Below are 19,035 nucleotides of genomic sequence, written 5' to 3' on the forward strand. Positions count from 1 at the left end.
GTACTCATGCTCAATGCCATTTCCTCAGGGGAGCCTTCCTTGAGGTGTACCTCCAACCTCCGATCCACCCTGTCATCTCCTACAACTTTCCTCACCATCTTCATGACTACAGTGATTTGTCTACTTATTCACTGTCTGACTTCTTCACTCATTATGAGGTCGAGGAGAGTGGGGACCATGGCTGGTTATATAAGGAACCCACTATGGCCTGGCACATAGTAGGGCCCCAGTCAATACTGGCTGAGTGGACAATTACTGTACCTGTTACCCAACACACAAAATAAAGCTAACAAACAAATCCCCCAGATCTCACACTCTTCCTCCTACAAGTTCAATGTAAAATGCATGTGAAACAGCCCTATAACTCATGCCTGCTTCTAGAGAGGAAGTCTCTCTGGGAGCAGGTTTGAGGCTCTTGGTAACGCACAACCTGTACATCAATGACTTAGACAAGAATGTTGAAAAGTGTGCAGCCCACATTTTATGAAAGCACCGGTTGATATCTGTGGTCAAAAAGAAGGAAATGTAGCTCTTACAGATCTGACCAGGCAAATGAAGTTCATGAGCAATTTCATTCTCTAAAAAATGGACTATTACAGGAAGCACGGGCTATAGATTCAATGCGGTGCAATGAAAAATGACCTACTTGGGAACATAAAGCCAGGAGAGGAGGACGTATATGCTGACTTGGCAAGTCATCTAGCACACTGTCCAAGGAGGAAACACGACTCGTGTGCACAGGCACACACACAGAGCCTGGAGCCCAGAACCTTGAAGCTCACAATAAAACGAAAGAAAGAAAAGAAAGAAAGAAAAAAAGAGAGTAGGAGAGAAAGAAAGAAAACACGTCTGGCACCAGCTCGACACCAGACCAATAAAAGGGAAGGTCAGTGTTATCACCAGACATAACGTGTACGGAAGAGCTCCCCGCCAGACTCCAACGTTAATCAAAAAACAGTGCGCTCTCTTATTTTCTTGGAAAATAAATTTGTTAAAATTTACTAAACTGTTAAAAATTTATTAAACTATTAGAAATTTGTTAAACTGTTGGCCTAAAGAATCATTTTCACATCCTCCTGAAGTTGACAGTTCTGCCACCGACTGCTGAGGAACGTGGGATTTAGAGGCAAAGTGAGAACTGCGCTGAGCCAGGAGCTCTGGCCCTCGCACCCCACTTCCTGTCAATTGTGGCTGCCTCACTCAGGCTCCCTGAGCCAGTTTCCTACCCAAGTTACTTAATAAATAAAGTGAACTTTAATAAGTAAAGCAGTGAACAACAGAAAGAATCCTTGTTCTTCCCCCAATTATGGTCTTTCATTTGCTCCCTCCTTACCATTAGGGCAATGATTCTGGTCATTTATTGAACATTTATTATGTGCAAACTTACATGAAAAAGCCCTGGTTTTTAAAAAGAAGTTAATAATATCACAGGTCATAGAGTGGGGAAAAAATAACTATACATAGCTCTGGTTTTGCTTTCTGTCTTAGGAATTGGGGATGGGAGAGTGAGGAGTAGGGGCAATTTTAAACTAAATGCCTTTGGTAATTGATTCTGACTCAATGTGGCATATTAGAAGGATCTCTGAGCTACTTCTCAATGACTTCTCTTTTTCTTTTCAGCAAAGAGGATATATGCTGAAAGTCACTGGCAAGGGCCTAAGTTCGACCCAACCTTTCTCTGATGTCAGCTACTTGCCAAATGTTCCATGAGGAGAAAAGCTGGCGGGTGGAACCTCACTGCTGAGAACTCTAAGCTCTGAGTGAGTGTTCAGGTGCCCTTGGAGTACATGGGTTTGGGTACTACTCTGGCTTCTGCAGACACAAGAGCCTATAACAGAAAAAAGACCCTCTACTCACTGCTGGAACTAGGGCTCCTGAGAACAGCACAAGCTGGGGAGGAGCGAGGAAACAGAGCAGGCCATGTCAGCTGTGCATGCCCCATCCTGGCCTGGCAGGGAGGCAGGGGGGTGCATTCTGGGTCAGTGCTCTCCCACCTGATGCCGGGTGTGGCAGGGCTAGTGCAGCGGGCTTCCCCGCAAGCCCTGCTCTGCCCTCCTCCCACAGCAGCCCAGGCTAGGCCTGCCACCGAGGCAGGGCAAGTCTGCCCCAAGAAAGTACAAAGGACCCTGTCAGGCCCCGCTGGTGTTTGGAGAAACTGCTGCCCAGAGTAGTGGGAAATGGTGGTTGGCCAAAAGCAGAAACCAAAATTACACAAAGGGAAAAACAGGAAGAGCTCAAGAAATAAAAACCAAGGAAAAGTCTTGCATTTAACACCCACATTGTCCTACTTTCACTTTCCCAGGAGAGAATTCTGTCATCCAGAGCCCAGTGCCAAATGTTTACTCGGAGTACAGTCACCGAGGAACTCCAAACAGGGCTGAACTTGAACTCAGCGCTGCCAATGATGCGTGATTCTCTGCTAGTGGGGTCTATGGATGTACAAACTCCGGAGAGGCCCCTCAGAGGTGAGGTCCCTAACCCCGAGCTGGTAGGTGACATGACGTATTCAGCCCAGGTGACCAGTAGAATTCTGGACTAGCACGTGCTGGTCCGTCCATAAGCAAGCCACACTGGGGAGTCCTCAAGAAGGTCCCCAGGCAGAGCTTTGTTTGAACAGCCCCCCAAACCCAGGCAGAGCAGCCATCTTTAAGGCAAGCATGCCACCTCCCAGCTACTTCCCGGAAGCTGAGAGGGTAAGCAAACCAACCATTTTTCCACTGCTACTCACCATGTATGAAGGAAAGATCAGAACTCGTTTGTGCTTGCCACAAGGCCACTGGGGGTCATCCAGGAGATTTGGGTCGTAGTCCATAAAGTCTCCCAGGTCGCTGCCTAGGATCACATGCAAAGTGATAAGTAGGGGCCCCAGACCCTCTGAAGCAGAAGCTGCTGGGCTGCAAATGCCACATATAAAGTTAAAGAAAGGCCGGCTTCAGGGCATTTAGCTCAGAGTCACGTCGCTCGCTCTGACTTGTAGTGCATGACTCTGAACGCCAATGAAGTGTATCCTCCCGTAAAAGGATTCACCAAATTCTTAACATTCTGACATTTTTTCCATTTTAGAAAATTATGTGTTAATCTCCCTGACCCAGAAGAGCACAAAACCTCACAGAGCATGAAAAATGCAGTGAACACTCCCAGATTACAAAATGTGGCACCGAAAAGTCTCCTTAGTAGTTGGGCAGTGTGAGAAGCACATTTTGAGGGTGAATGCTTCCAGGCAGGTTACTGTATCCATGTAAACACAATTCAGACCAGATACCAATGCAAACAGCTGTAAATGACCAGAGGTGACCGGAATATTAGGACAGTGCTTCCAAACTGGACAGGCCTAAGGAACTTCATATTCACTTGGAATTTCTCTGAGAATTACAATACTGCTTCGTAAAGAGCTTTCACCCTCGCGTCAATTCTCACAGAGGTTTGTATAGGTAAAGCTGGAAGCAAACAAGTCTTCTTTCAGCAGCCGAGTTAGCGTACCCACTGTAAGAATCACTTGTCTTACTAGGGAGACCACTTCAGAGACAGTGTAGATGCCTGACCATTGCACTGTACCACTGAAGCTGAAGCTGAATAATAATGAATGTCAACTATAATTATATATATATAGTCACAGGATGTAGAGTACAGCACAGGGAATAGAGTCAGTGGAACTGTAACCGCTAGGTATATATGATGTCAGAGGGTAGTAGATTGGGGGAGGGGGGTTATCACTTTGTGAGGGGTGTAAATGTCTAGTACATTGTTTTGTACAGCTGAAACTAACTTTTTTTACAAAAAGAATCACAAAGGAAGTTCTCACACCGGATCCTGGGTTTCTAGCCCAATTATCTGAAGAAAAGCCAAATCTGAGCACTATGAAAATATAGGTAAAAAGCAGGTAACCGGTGAGATGAGGAGCTGAGTGGTGACGAGAAGCCAGGGAGTCCAGCCATCTGTGTAAGATGGCCTTGAAAATTCTCCTTGTGGGAGCTCAGGGGGTTGGCAACTGAGGTATCTCATTAGAGAAATCACCTCACCGTGTGGCCTGGTTGTGAGCCCGCATGGCCTGAAATCGGGCTAGCCCAAAATCACATCACCTGCCAGATGAGCTCACACTCTAGGGGTCCCCATCCTCCATTCTGCACACTGGGAGACCCAATCCACATTGCACATCAAAACCCATCTTGCCACGGGCTACCAGACGCAGCCAGGTCCCAGGTTACCTGTGTCAAGGCTCCCCTGGGTACTGCTTGTCCGTCCTATGGAGAGGCTTCGGTGGCTCAGGTTACGGAACTGGGAGAAGGAGCAGGTGGAGTCAATGGTATTTCTCCGGGCTCCAAAGGCATTTGTGGGTAACAGAAATTGGGTATAAGAAACAGTCTAAAAGGTGAAGAGAAAAATGGCAGTGATTAATCCCAGGCAATGTTAGGTTTGCATTCCGACCGAACTACGTTGCCACCCAAGTTCAGGTCCATATTCTCCTATCTGCAATTCTAAAATCCAATGAGATCTGAAAAATGAAACTTTTTTTGGCACTCTTATGGCAAATTTGTGCCAGAACTGACCGGAGGCTACCTATAGCTTTAATTTGTCCTACCTGGTGTGAATATTCATGTTATGTGGCAGAAATATTAGTGTGTTTGATAACAATGTGCTGTCTCAGAAGCTGTTGGGGTTTTGTGTAATACACGAGGCACACGTTATTATTACTTTTTATAAACCATCAAGTGCAGAATTCCAGAACACATTAGGCCCAGGAGTCTCTGACAAGGGACTGTGACCTTTGGCAGTTCCTTTGGCAGATGTTCTCTATGATGCGCATCTATTTTAGCCTCCCTCATTCCTAGGTGAACACCCAGCCTTTAGGAGTGAAGATAGAACAAGTATTTTTCTTTTCACCTGCCTGGGGAATGGCAGCTCACGTACCGTGAGCTCAGGGCTGATGTCTGGTCACAGTGGTGACCAGCTGTCCTGGGGGAGGGTAACAGGGAGGTCATGTGCTGCCCCAGCAGCTTCACACGCAAACACACTATGCTGGGGCAGCTTTCCTAAAGAAACACTTGCATTGTGTTGTCTCCACAAACAGGCCTTGGGAGGACTTACGAAGATTGCCTGGAGTCAGCACAAGGAGGTCGAGTTCTTATTTCACACTTCATTCCTCAGACTTCAATCCAGCAGTTCAGTGAATTGTGCGTGAGAGAGGAACACGATAGCCCTGTGACTCGGGAGTCACTACCTCAGGCTGAGAGACTCTTAGCTTCTTAGGACCACAGGAAGCCAAAAATAGTTTCTAGTAGTGGGAATGCTGCCTGCCGACACCATCAGTTAATGCATGTTCCAAGCACCTATCACTCCCTCCCAGAACATGGACATGTGTGCAAACGTGTGCCTGAGATACTGCTCAGTATTGTGCGTTCCACCGTAGGCTGTGTAGGCAGGGAAGTTGTGCTGCTATCTAATCACTGTCTTGGTGGATTTCTGCCTGCACACTGGGCGAGTGAGCCAGACTGGTGCCCCACTCTGGTTCCTCCACCACGAGTGAGATTCATGGTCTATCGTGCTGCCTGTTTCCTGACTTTTGTGGGATCGGCACAAACTTGTTGACTGGAAGCCAGGCAACCTTACCTTCCCATCAGCTCCCAGCTCCACACCTTCAAGGCCAATGATCTCTTTTAAGCTCACGGCACCTGTTGATTGTCTCCCTCCTTCCAACTTCAAGTCCCTGGGAGGACAAAGCCAAAGAAAATATGCTTTTGTTTGCACCCAAAAGAGACATGATAATGATTACTGCATGAGACAACACAGTCACACTGATGAAAATGACCAAGCAGGCCCTGGCTGACTGGACCTCCATTTGTCCCTCCTTTGGGGCTTGTCAGTGACACTCTGTGGGCAGTTCCACCCACTTTGAGATAAACAAAATCCAACCAAACAGAAAGCCTGAAGATGAAAGTCAGGCTCAGAATCCGATGGATTACTGACCTTCTTTGCCTCTCATTAAGACCCTTCACCTCTCAGACGGTCACCAAACAGGAAGCCTGGGAGCATTCCCTGGGTACAGTGGGACAACGGTTCTCTTGAACTCTAGCTGCTGGCTTCTTTTTAAATCTGGGGGAGACCACCTCTCCTTGGCACTCCCTTTATTAAACCAGAGAAAGAAATTCTTGTCCTAAACAATTCTCAAGTGTATTGCTGATAATGAAAGAATTAATGCCACAATAGTCACCCCAGCGACCTTGCCAGGCCAGCCACCTAGAAAATGAGTATCTTCCTATAAAAGAATAATAGCCAGTGTTAACAATAAGCACTTAAGGAACACTTCACAATTTACAGACTTTCACATATCTCTTCATTCTTAAAGATGCCCCTATTAGACAGGTATTGGTATTATCCTATTTTACAGATGAGAAAAATGAGGCCTGCAGTAGGTCAATGGCTTGCAAAGATCACTGGGATAGTAGGTTGTAGAGACTGGTTTTGTATCCAATGCTGTCGCCGTCTCTAATACATCAGGTTGCCTAGGAGATGCAACATGAGCTGGCTGCAGCTATGCTCAGACATAACTGCTGGCATTTTTCAAAGACAGTCCCCTCCTTATAGTTCTCAAACTTGGCTGTGTATTAGAATCACCTGGGGAACTTTGACAAACTACTGTGGTCTGGCTGCCACCCCAGCCATTGTGACTCAAATGGTGTAGGGGTGCAACCTGGAAGGCAGGAATTTTAAATGCTCCCCAGGTGCTTCTAAATTGCAGCTACATCTGGGAAGGACTCTCCCCCAGCTTCTGCCTCTGCGACACAGTGCTTGTTAGTCAAAGCCACCTCAGGCCAGCAGTATTCTTGCTGTGTGGCCTGAAGAGGCACCATACTCAGGGGCTGTCTTTCTACAGCCTAAGCAAGAATAAAGAAAATGTAAAGGCAAGACTCTCTAGACCCAAGGAAAAGGAATCAAGGAAAAAGAGAAAGAGAGAAAGGGAGCCAGGTGAAAGGGGAAAAGAGAGACAGAAGCCCCCTCCACGTCTACGGAGAAACACAGGATTTTCTCATTTTGTTGCGCGCTCATCCGTGTCTATGGAGGTTCCATGGATGAATGGGCTCCCTAGTCTTATCTATAATGCCAAGTGTGATTAATGAAATTTTCAAAAGAAATACCCAACATCTGTACCCAGTAAGGACCACATTTTTAAGGCAGTCTCCTTGGGAAGCCATTGTTCTGCGATGCTCAATACGTCTCTGGAGTCCTTTTTGGAATTGACATTACATTCATGCAGAAAAAAGTAAATAGCCACGCTATCCCAGTGTTCAAACTTTATATACATGTTTTTTCCCCTGAACACTATTACTTTAATCAGTGTCCCCACCACCACCACCACCACCACCATCGATCAGATTTGACTGTAAATGACTTCAGGTAATTCCAAAGATTAAACTCATCCCTGAAGGACAGTACAGAACAGGACAGTAACTCATAGAACTGTCAGCACTTAGTTAGAAGGTGCAAATCATCCCATTGAGAGCTCCAAAAATGTTCTGAGCCATGGAAGTGCTGTCAGGATGTCTGAGTTCTCCCGAGGGTGCCTTCTGTACTGGGGATCCCACTCACTGAAGGCCATGAGATCCAGGATGGTTTAAGTCACATCGCTTTATACACATACTGTGCCAACAGAGAAACCTACACTCCAGTTATTGACCTCAAATCCACAGCTGGAAAGAAGAGCAGGTTGGAGAAGAGTGGGGCCCAGCAAGTCCCCAGAGCCTCCGGACTGTATATGCCAGAGACCACTCGCTTTGCTTCCCCACCTCCTACATGAGCCATCCAGGGTGGCTCTCAAAAGACTTCCTCTAGCAATTAAGGATGGAGATGATGAATGCATCAGGGCACTAACAAAGCAAGAACCAGGCAACGAGGATAAAAGAGCCAGTAGGTCAGAAGCAAGGAGCCCCATAGGGAAAGACCAGGAGGTGAGCTGATACAAAGACAGCAGCGCCTTGCGTTTCATTAAAACTCCTACAGCATGCTTCCGCGGGTTTTCTGCTTGCCCAAAGCCAAACCCAGCAAGCACGTGCCTCAAATTCCCAACTCCCAAACAACTGTCTCCTTGTTTCTATTTTGCTAGAGAATGTTATTTAGAGCTGAAGTTAATATAGAAGCAGGGAATGTGTTTATGGGGTGAGAAGACCAAAAGAAATAAGGAGTATTAAAATAGGGCCCTATGAAGAGTGCTCCTTACACCTGAAACTAATACAATAATGTCTGCCAACAATACTTGAGTAAAAACTTATTTAAAAAGAGTGCTTCTGGATGGAGAACTGGCTACAGGCAGGAAGAGTCTCAGTCTGCGTGTGTATCCTGTCGACAACAATGTCTGGTGTGTAAAGATGTTTAAAGAAGTGTTTACTGAGCTGAGGTAGTCTGGCTTGTTGCCATCTCATGGGTGCTGGTTCAGACAGACAACATGGGTCATGGATACTTTTCCTTTGTCCCCCCCTCTTTTTGTCTGTCTCAATTTGCTCCCAGGCTCACTGTTTCCACAGGCAGCCCTGCCTTTGCCAGCTGGCTGTTGGCTGCTAAATGTACACACGCCAGTTTGCAAAACCAAACCATGTTCACTCCACACTCCCCTTCTTGAAGCCTCCATCAAGGCAGATGGAGCCATAACAAAAATTATACTTTGGGTGCTCATATAAGATCTAAGACTCCTCTCCATGAGATAAACCCCACACCCCATTTAAAGAAACAGGCATTGTTAGACCTGGTGATTATCCAGGGGCCTCGTGGACACTTTGGACCACGCTTCGCATTGGGTGAAACTCCGTCACACCTACCCACGGGAACCGATCTCTCGAGAATGACTGCGTTGGTCTACATACTGCAGCTGCCACTTCCCACTTGTATCATTCCACTTTCTAAACGTAAGAAAACAAGCTAGGACAATAGTGGGGTCACCCTTGGCTGCTACGAGTAAAACACAGTGCTCCGCGTTATCCACAGAAACTCCTGTGGTGATGGAAATGTTCTCTGCCTGAGCTGTCCAATATGGTAGCCACGAGCCATAGGTGGCAAGTGAGTGCTTGCAGTGTGACAAGTTGACTGAGGAAATGAATTTTTTATTTTAATTTAAATTTAAAAAGCCACATGTGGAGAGTGGCTACTGTACTGGACTAGAACTTACTCATCAGGACTTTGGCTACCATTAATTTATAAAGTAAATAGTCACAGATGATATACTTCATGCCTTGGATTTTGTCAGCCAGTGTTCTTCCCCAAAATGGCCTGGCCATCTTCTGCCCATTGGAGAGGAGGTGGGAGGGATGCCCAGTGATATTAAGTATGAATTTCCCTCTGACTTTGTAAAAGGGGGGGCTAATAGTTCATATGAAGTAGATTCTTTAAAAAAAAAAAAAACTAGAAATGAAACCTTTCTGGCACACCGAAACTGACGCACTCACATCTGTTCCATTCGCCCTTCAAAAACTTCACTGGCATGGTAGTCAGCACCACAACTGCTCTAGAAAGTGGCTGCTTCGTGGTGGTGGCGGAAGGCACACACTGCCAATTTTTGTGCCTGAGATTCAGGGAGAAGTTGTCACTCACTTTGGGGCTGACATTTTGCTGGGCTCGAATTAAGAACATGTGTACACACATCTGCTGGCACAGTCACACGTCCGCGGCCAACGGTCCACGGCAACACACAGTTCATCTATTTCAATGAGGTTGGTTTCTTTTAACAACTTTTGAATGTGTGTATATTAAGACTCTCCGGATCTGAAAAATGTATCTTTCACAAAGAGGCTTATAAACTGCTCTAGGGTCGTCCGTAGCTAAGTGCTGTTGTGTTGCTGAACCATTTAATGTGAACCATATGAAATTGTTGTTACTTGCCCGTTTTGTCCTACTTAAACAGTGATTTCACATCGTGCCACCTAATTTACAGATAAGGTCACTGCTCAGGCCTTACATGTAAGTGTAAAGCAAGCAAGAGACCCATGGCTCTTCATGCCCCACTTTTCTGGGAACTGAGAGGGTGGGAGGTCGCCTGCAAAAAGGAACTCTGAATAGTGTTACTGGTTCATCCAAAGAGAGTGTTTTAAAAACTCCAGTGAAAAAATAAATTAAGCAGAAGTCCCTGTGGAGTAGCGATAAAATCTTGATGTTTTCTTTGTAAGATCACTAAACTCTCATTAAAATGGTGTATGAAAATAGAAATATCTCTTTTGGCTCAAATGCCAGCATTTACCCTCCTGTACCAGGAGATAGAACTGGATACCGTGGAACTACAGCTGAAAGTAATTAAAAGCAAACTGAAGTTGGACTTTTTAATTTCTTTGAAAAGCCTAGAAGATTTTTCCCTCCCAGATTAATGTTGAGTTCAAACATTATGTATGTTCCACCTACTCCAAAAAACGGAATGGAGGCAAGTTCAAATACCATATGTGGCTATTGTCCAAAATTGTGTGCAAGGTTTAAATGCTGTAGCTTGAACTCAAAGATGAACACGGTTAGTCAGGTTATAGGAAAAGATCTCATTTGAGTAGATACACTAACAGAATCACTGGTAAGGAACCACGGACAACACATGGTCTGATTCCTTCTCTTCCATAGCCCTGGATGGTGCTACAGCTCTCAGTCTACTTAAGTTTCTTAACTTTTGCAGAGGTTGTAGGCAACAAACACACTTTGAAAACCCAGCACAAATACTTTTTTACAAAGGCTGGCCGATGTGGTTGGCAGGGATGAGGGATCGTGTAAGGGGGGACAGGGGAGGGTGTCACAGAAGATTGGGGGCAGGGGATTAAAACAGGAGATGAAAATGCATTTGGGGAGATGGCCAAGCAGCAGCTGTACTTCTAAACAAGCAGCGGGAATATAGGTTGGTTCTTTTTAGAGGTGTAAACCCATCCTTCACAGGATGGCACTGCAATTCACTTAATGCAGCTCTCCCTGAAAGCCTGTAATTCATGGTTGGAAAACCCCTGGACCTCTGCTTTAGTTTTGGCTCCTACAGCATAAAGGGAATGTACACGATTTCACAGTTGTGGAGTCATCTGGTCAGAGCAGATGGCCAAGCTAGATATCCTGGTGCCCAAAAGGGTTTGCCTAGGTCACTAATAACCACACAATGGCCAACCCTGATTTCATCTTGTGTAATAGGCAAAATGATCTTTTCTTTTCTGAAAGCTTACTGAGCCATAATGCATGGAATTGATCAAACAAGATTCCCTATTAGAAAACAAGAAGTTGAAGTTAAGGCCCTTTCCTTAGAGAGCTTATGGTTAATAAACCAGTATTTCTCTTTAAAAAAAAAAAAAGATTTAAATACTTAACAAGTGGGAAGTAGATGCAAAGTGTGTGTGACCAATTAACTAGTTCCCAGGGCTCTCTGCTTCCAAGATGGGGATGGCCTGACTTCCATCAGTGATGATTTCTCCAATGTGCTCTTAACTCAAGACTTTGGAATGCCAGCTGGGAGCTCAACTAGGCACTTGCTCTTTAAAGGACAACAATAGGTGGAACAGTTTGAGGTGTAAATAATTTAAAAGCGAATTAAATATTAACAAAATTTCCAGATCCTTCAAAAAATAGAAATTTGCTGTACAGAAAGCAAAGCTTGAAGCTGGATTAGGAAAAGAAATGCCAATTGTGAGCTAATTTTAATAAAGAGATTACATCCACTGGAATTCAACAACACAAGCATGAATTAGTTTAAGAAGCCCTATTTGTTTCCTCTTCAGATACAATATAGTAGCTGCCATCTTGGATTGGGTCTGTTTACTTGTATCTGAGTAGAGCAGACCGTTATACCCCTGTAGTTCAGAGTTAATGGAACAAGGCCCAGGGCTGACAGAAAAAAGTGAAATCAAAGGAGCTTTTTAGTCTTATAGTCCTGCCCTTCTCACACTTAGCACTTCATAGATAAGCTATCCCCCAAGGGTAACTGGCAGAAAATGAAGGGACCTTAATGTAGCTTACACCCAAATCTTTTGTCTAAAGGCAGTTCCTATAAACAGCCGGATAACGGCATGATTCATCCATGAGATCATTCCAGAATCTGTCTCTGTGTGGGAATATGCTTGGTGTGAGGAAAGAAACACAATTTGTGAATGTGTAATTTTCCATAACGAAAAGAGGTGTTTTGGGGGAAAGTGGGTGGGGAGGAAGCAGGGATGGACCCAGGGCTAGCCTAGACAGGGAGCATTTAGGCTTGGAGCCCCTCTCTAAGAATAGTAGAAGCTGTTCTCTGTGTCACAAAGTGATCAACATTCAGGAAATGGACCCAAGAGTTTGATGACCTAATCTGAAATGCCCCAATGCCAAAAGCTAAGGACATAAACACCACATGGAAGCTGCTATTTTAAAACACAGCCCCAGAGACACCTTGGACTCTACCGGGAAGCCATTTTCTTCATCACATGGTCTCTGATGCATCTCTAGTAAGCTAACCCAGTGACTACCAACCAATCAGCAAACTGTTATCCCAATGGGTCTGTAAACACACACATATCACAGAGGCTATTTTTTGCTGCAATCACTAGTTTGGTTAGTTTACAGACTCCCCAACTACAAATTAACTGGGTTTGCTCCCACTTCCTTTCGATCAGACCCCTATATATAGGAACACCTACTGACGTCCATATGTTTCAGGAAATAAAGATCATCGAGGCACTCATGTCTGTGACCTTATGCACAGGGACAGGCCTGGGACTGGCCCTCAACACAATGCCTGCAGTCTCTCACTCACCAGTGGGTTGTGTTCCGAAAGCTTTTGAGTTGGCTGTCGGGAACTCGGAATGCATATTCCTATTGACATGATGTTTTAAATGGAGATTAGCCCCACACAATGCCCTTTTAGCCAATAATGTAACTGAACTAGCCCCATAGTCCAAGTAAAAGCTCTGGTCGTAGGAATAACAGGTCAGAGGGTAAAAGAGGGTGAATAGGAGAAAGCCGAGTCTCCCTCGTGGTTTCTTAGTTTGGGGCTGACCTTCAGCAACATTTTAAAGGAGGTTGAATTTGCATTATTTCCACCTCCCTCTCCAAATCTCCTTGTCTTTTCGGGACTCTAGGATCCTTTCTCCTAAGCTGTTCCTGTTTTTCATGATTTCTTCCCTCTTCTATTTCTGAACCCATAGATTCCTTTGCAGCTCTCAGGTTTTCACTCCTGGTCCTTTGGTGATGGCACAGCAGCCCAGGGGACAGGGCGGGGGTTGGTGAGCAAGAGGAGGGGCAGTGGTCCTAGCTAAAGGTGTGGACGAGGTGTGGGGTCTGCCTACTTAGGAAAGTCGAGAAACTTGCTTATAACTCATTTTACAAGTGGAGAGTCGCCAAGCCAAACCACAACTCCACACTAGAAAAGAGAAGGCAGTGACTAATGTGAATAAAAGGCAAAAAGTCTCAGATGGGCCTTGGCAACTGTCGGTTGAGAGAAGAGGAGCTGGTTTAAGGCTGGGACTCTTCCCAGAAATGGTATAATTTAAAAGCTTAATCGGAGAAGAGTGTTTACAGCTATGGGAAGGTTTGATGTTACAGTTATAGTGAAAAAGACGGGCAACATCTGTTCCTCTTCTCCATGACTGGCTTCCAATAGCTTGTTTTAAAAGGTGGGATTTGGCAAAGCTTCTTCCCACCAGCAAGAAAGATCAAAACAAACCAATCATCTCTTCATATTCCATACACGCACTAGGGGAAAAAAAGACTGGAAGGAAATAGACCAGAATGGTAATGATGGGTTTGTTTAGGGGAGGCCCAGTCATTTTTAACTTCCTTTAATTTTTACGTACTTTCCAGATTTTCTTTACCTGTACCTCTGAGGAAACCAATGTAAAGACTAAATAAAAGCAGATCTGAAGATGCATCCTTTGTGTTTGTAGAAATGCACAACTGGCTAAGTCATCGTGAACCCGTGTGAGATCTGCTGTGTTGGGGCAGATCTAGAAAAGGCAATGAACTAGCTCTTGTGATTGGACAAAAACGAAACAAAAGCTACCATTTAACGAGTATCTACCATAGTCTGGCACAGTGCTTAGAGCTTTCCTATGTAATATTTCACTTAACGCTCTCAAAAATCCCTGGGGATGACATTCTCGCCAACTTTACAGGTTCCGGGACCAGCAAGGCCAATGTACCAGGACCAAGGATTCGGCCTGACCATCAGCTCTCTCCTATGCACCCTACTGGTACTGAGGGTAGGCACAGATAAGGACTACAGTTTCCCTAATGGGGTCATGAGGGACGGAGTGGAGATGAGTGGGCTTCTTGTCCCCATTCCCACTCTTCTGGAAGAGCTCTGTGGTTAGCTGCTTTATTTATTGGTGTTCTGTCTAAACTTGTGTTGGAAGAACAGTTTCTACAGCTAAAAAAAGTCTGAAAACCAAAAGACTACACAGTGTCCAAGTTCCTTCCCACTCTAAAAGTCTATTCTCAGAGCTGAAGAGCGCTCCCTGTCATTCAGCGTGGGTGAACTGGCATTCCCGGGCCAAACTTCCAGGTCAGATATCTGTTAATGAATTAGCTTGGGGACACCTCAAGGAGAAGTGGCAATACCCTTGTGTCCAGGAAGGGCTTCCACGTCCTCGGAAGTGGTTTCTGCTCACTGAGTTCAGCCCATGAAACACAATCCATCCCTGGTACCGATTAGTGAAATCCAGTCTCAAGTGCTGTGTTATCTGAAAGCAGTGAGCATAGCCTGTAGCTAGTCTCCAATCTAAGCAGGACAGCAAACCCCAACATCTTACCAACATGTGCACCTGATTAGAAATGGCCTTGCTGGGCCAAGGAAAGGGAGGGCAGCAAGGCCCAGGCTGTGTGTGTGTGAAGCGGGGCTGGCTGGGTAGTGGAGAGGACAAAGGCAGGGGCTCAATCCACCCCAGACACTGAAAGGGCTCCAATGACCTGGTGAAGCTCCCCACTGCCCCCTCCCCCCAGTCCTGACCTGGGAAAACACTCTCTTCTAACTCTACACTAGATTCAATCCAAAGATGTCCCTTGCTTTAAGCAAAAACAGTATACGTGAAAGGAAAACCGTGTGTTGATCTGCTCAAAATGGAGCTGTGTATTATTTACATTTTGATCACACGATGCTCATTTGGAGATGTTCTGACAATCTTGAGTTGATCAAGGGCTAGGTGGAGGAAACCACTGAAAACCAAGGAACTCCGTATAGCATTAGGGAGAGAAACAGTGGAAATGTAACAGCTGTGTGCGATGTCAGAGGGGTAGTGGATGGGGGACCAGGATTGACACAGTGCGAGGGATATAAATGATAAATGTCTAACTATTACATTGTTTTGTGCACCTGAAACTAATAATATATATTAATATATATTAATATTATATACATATATATTTTTTAAAAAGTCAAGGGGTTTGGAAAGAGGGTGCAGAAGCCCGGTGTGACCACAGTGACCACTGAGTTTAACCCACCCTGCACTCTACCCCTCTGTACCCATCAGAGCTACTGCGGGTTCATGGGACCAGCAAGCCTGAATTCTTAAAGTGAAAGTACAGGAAGGAAGGACGGTTATTAGAAGCATCTCATGTTATCTAACAGATGATTTCCTGAAGAAAGAAAACTCTGTCAGTCAAACAATACTTTAAGATATAAAATAAGAACACTTATTAAGAAAGTAAGAAAGCTCTTTAATTTAAAAAGCCCTGTTACCAATCCTTTTGTGAAGACATGTTTGGTGCTGTACTAATCCTCTAATGTAACTGCTTTACACACTTTCTCAAAGAGAAGCATTTGTCATGCATGGCGTAAAAACAGGAAGAAGACCCTCCCCAGTCCCTAAATCGCTTCCCTGTGGTGTTGCAGGGCGATGTGGGTGCAGCTGGGAAGTTGCTGGGGAGATGCGAGTGAGCAGCACTTTGTCACGAACCAATGAAGCCCATGCACAGAGTGTCTGCGTTGTGTCGACTCCTGGAGAACGGGACCACCTCCCTAATCTATAATTCTGTAATTCTTGCCTTCCTATTCTATAACCGACAAGTACTCAGAGAGGGGAATTACACAGATTATTTTTCACCCAAGACTCCACCCGGAGTTGCCTGGAGTTTGCCCTTGGAGGAGCCCAGGCTGCAGTATAAACGGGTAACCTCCAAAGCCATCAGAAGGCCACCACTTAGCACCCCGGCCACTGGCTCCCCAGAAAGTGACCCTCCTATGGCACATGCATGGAGCTCTGTCATCACCCAGACGCACATCCGCCAGCTGGTGCCACCTGCTTGTTGCTGGTCCAGAGCCAGCCAGCGCAGCCCCAAAGGGGTGGTGGAGCAGGGAAACCCCTCAGCTCTCAGGTGAACACTAGCACTTCGGGATTGCCTCTGCGAGGGTGCCAGCCCCAAAGCAGAGAACCCTGCACCGCACAGAGCCTGCCTGCCTGCCTCCTACCTCTGCCATTGCTGCCCCGCCTCTCCCTGCCCGGCCTCACATGTGTAAAATGATCGCTAGAGAACTTACCTTATGAGGTGGTTCTGAAGATTAAATAAGGCAATGTATATAAAGCACTTAGAACAGTGCCTAGCATACTGTAAGCATTACTTAGGTTTCAGCTTACGTTATTACCTCTATATGTCATATTCACACAAAGGTTTGACTACCCGGTCAGCTAATCTTAAGGAACGATGCTCTTTTCTCAGATATCTGTATTTATTTATCAAGGCAGGAAAGAACAGTTTGAAGATTGGGGCAGCTGTGAACTAATCAGGGTAGTCTGCTGCAAGCAGAAGCTCTAGACATCACTTTGTGAATTATCCTATTGTCAGCTTAGCGTAGTCTGGTGGCGTGTAAAATGACCCTAAAGGGTTCCTGTTCTCAAGCCTGGGTTGATTAAGCCCCTATCCTTGTAGCTCATAAGAGGAAATATACCAAATAAAACTGCAAAAAGTCACCAGATCTGAACATTCTTTTGAATCTCAAATTTTAAAACATTGGACAGAAAATAATGATTCGGATCGGAGCTCTAGATCATCGGCGGATGTGGAGTGTGAACAGCATGTCCCATTTATAAACTCCTTATTCAACCAGACCTATGGCTTCCACACTAACAAAGTTGACAAGGGGAACACAAAGACATGCTATCTGAGCTCACAGGATCTTTGGAATAAGAGTCTTTTGGAATAGATTCTTTGGAGTCTAGCCAAACCTCCCCACTGGACAAACGAGGGAACTGAGACCCAAAAAGGCTGAGTGATGGGCCTGTGACAGTGACATCCAGGACCAGGACCTGCTCTCCCAACATAGCTCACTTCTTTCTTCCTCCACCGGCCTCCCCTTCCTCACTATAGAGGCCTGAACACGGCAGTGGTAGTCAGCAGTGGGATTCGGCTGCAATGGTATGTTACTGAATTCTCTCAGTATGTCAGGCGTGACAGACACCCTGCGCAGAAGTTTCCAAGGAGCCAGATCATCCGTCTTCTGACATGCTCAGAAGTCCAAATTGAGGCTGGAATATCCTTCTCCACCTCTCCAGGACCACACACTTTTACGTCTAGCTAAAGAGCCACCTTTTCTGGGGAGCACTCCCAGACCCCTCCATCTGAATTCACTGGACTCCTTCCTCAGCGCTCCACCCGCACACTGCTTAGGACTCATTTCATTGTTTGTTCTTTTGTTTGATGGTTAGTTTGTTTATTAGTTCGTTTCTGTCTCCTACCATTAAGCTCTGTGAGGAAAGAGACATTTTTTTATTCACCATTGTATCCCTACTGACTAGAACAGTTCCTGGAACACAGTAGGTTTAATAGATCTTGTGGAGGGAATGAATGAATGCTGCTGTGCAGTGGTAGCCCTTGAATCTCTACATAGGAGGCAGGCAGGGATGACAATATACTTGGAGGGGTAGGTGGCAAAAATGAGACTTTATGTAGCAAACACAGCTTTTACTGAAGATTGCAGATTTACTGTAAATGTGGACACTGATAAAGATTTGAGGGCCGGTAAAGCACTCTCTCGCACCTCTTACCACCTAAGCCCAGCTATCTTGGCTGTTGACATGTCTGACTTCCTTGCTCAATGATAAACTCCGGGAGAGTGGGTCTTACTCATCCCTGCACTGCTCCCCCACCCCAAGCCTCCATCAGGGCCTTGTGCTCACTAGGGGCAGAAGAAATGACTAAAGGACTGAATGAATGAATGAATGAATAGATGGTGAAACCTCTCCTAAGACTGGCCTGTTTGCCTTGGCCAACTGATGTCAGGAGCCAATATAAGTGTTCAGTTCAGTTTAAAACCAAGAACAAAGCTTTGGGGTCAGAAGGGAGGGAGGGCAAGCCATGATGTGAGAGCGAGACTTGGGAAGCTCAAGGGCAGCATGAGAAGCCAGAAAACAAAACCGGAAAGAGATAAGGCCACGCTGATAGATGCTTTCCATGTAAAGGAGGTTTAAGTACACAGTGGATGAACTTTTGAGTTTCCTGTTTTTAAAACTTCCTTGTGATGAAGTTGAAACTGCATTGTCCCTGTCAGCAGGGTGGTTTGCGCTTCTCTGGAATAATCAGGCACATGTGGTCTAGTCCACGTGCATAAGTACAACGGAAACATGGGCACTAGAAACCACAAAGTCAGTGGGCTGCGAGGTCTGAGTCCTGGGTTTTACTAGGCAGGTGGTGAGTAGGGTTTCCAGGAGGGAATTCCCACTTATTCTTAGGAATTTTTTTCGCTTTCCCGTTCCCGTATCCTAAGAAAAGTTGGTCGGGAAATGGGGAAAATCGGCTCCTTGAACCCAGGTGGTTGGTAGTACTGGCCGTCACTTTGTGGAAACGATTCATTGTGGAGAACAGAAAACAGTTTATATCTGGGGATTCCGGAACGGGAAAGCAAAAAACACTCCTGAGAACGTGCGGGAATTCCCGGCTGGAAACCCTAGTGGTGAGCTTCACCCCGCTGTGCCTACAGCCTGAGCTGTGAAGCAGGGAGACCATATTATGTCATCTCTAAAGTCCTTTCCACCCCTGAAATTCTATGACTTATGTCCTGGTCACAGAAAGAGCTTTAGCATAAAACTAAAGGAATTTTCCACAGTGCAAAGGTATTAGTTAACAGGTATATGAACTAAC

General features: G+C 45.6%; 1 protein-coding gene across 2 annotated transcripts in view; it reads right to left on the reverse strand.

The window, feature by feature from the left end:
* CABLES1 (Cdk5 and Abl enzyme substrate 1) overlaps positions 1-19,035 on the reverse strand; it is a 107,700-nt gene that overhangs the window by 16,247 nt on the left and 72,418 nt on the right. For both annotated transcript variants that reach the window (XM_081078769.1, XM_081078768.1), the window contains 3 exons: positions 5,608-5,704; positions 4,206-4,362; positions 2,729-2,832 (listed from right to left, as the gene is read on the reverse strand). In XM_081078769.1, the coding sequence (XP_080934895.1) occupies positions 2,729-2,832; positions 4,206-4,362; positions 5,608-5,704 (358 nt within the window). The remainder of the gene's footprint in view (positions 1-2,728; positions 2,833-4,205; positions 4,363-5,607; positions 5,705-19,035) is intronic.

This window comes from Rhinolophus hipposideros, assembly GCF_964194185.1.
Source record: "Rhinolophus hipposideros genome assembly, chromosome: 17".
NCBI lineage: Eukaryota > Metazoa > Chordata > Mammalia > Chiroptera > Rhinolophidae > Rhinolophus > Rhinolophus hipposideros.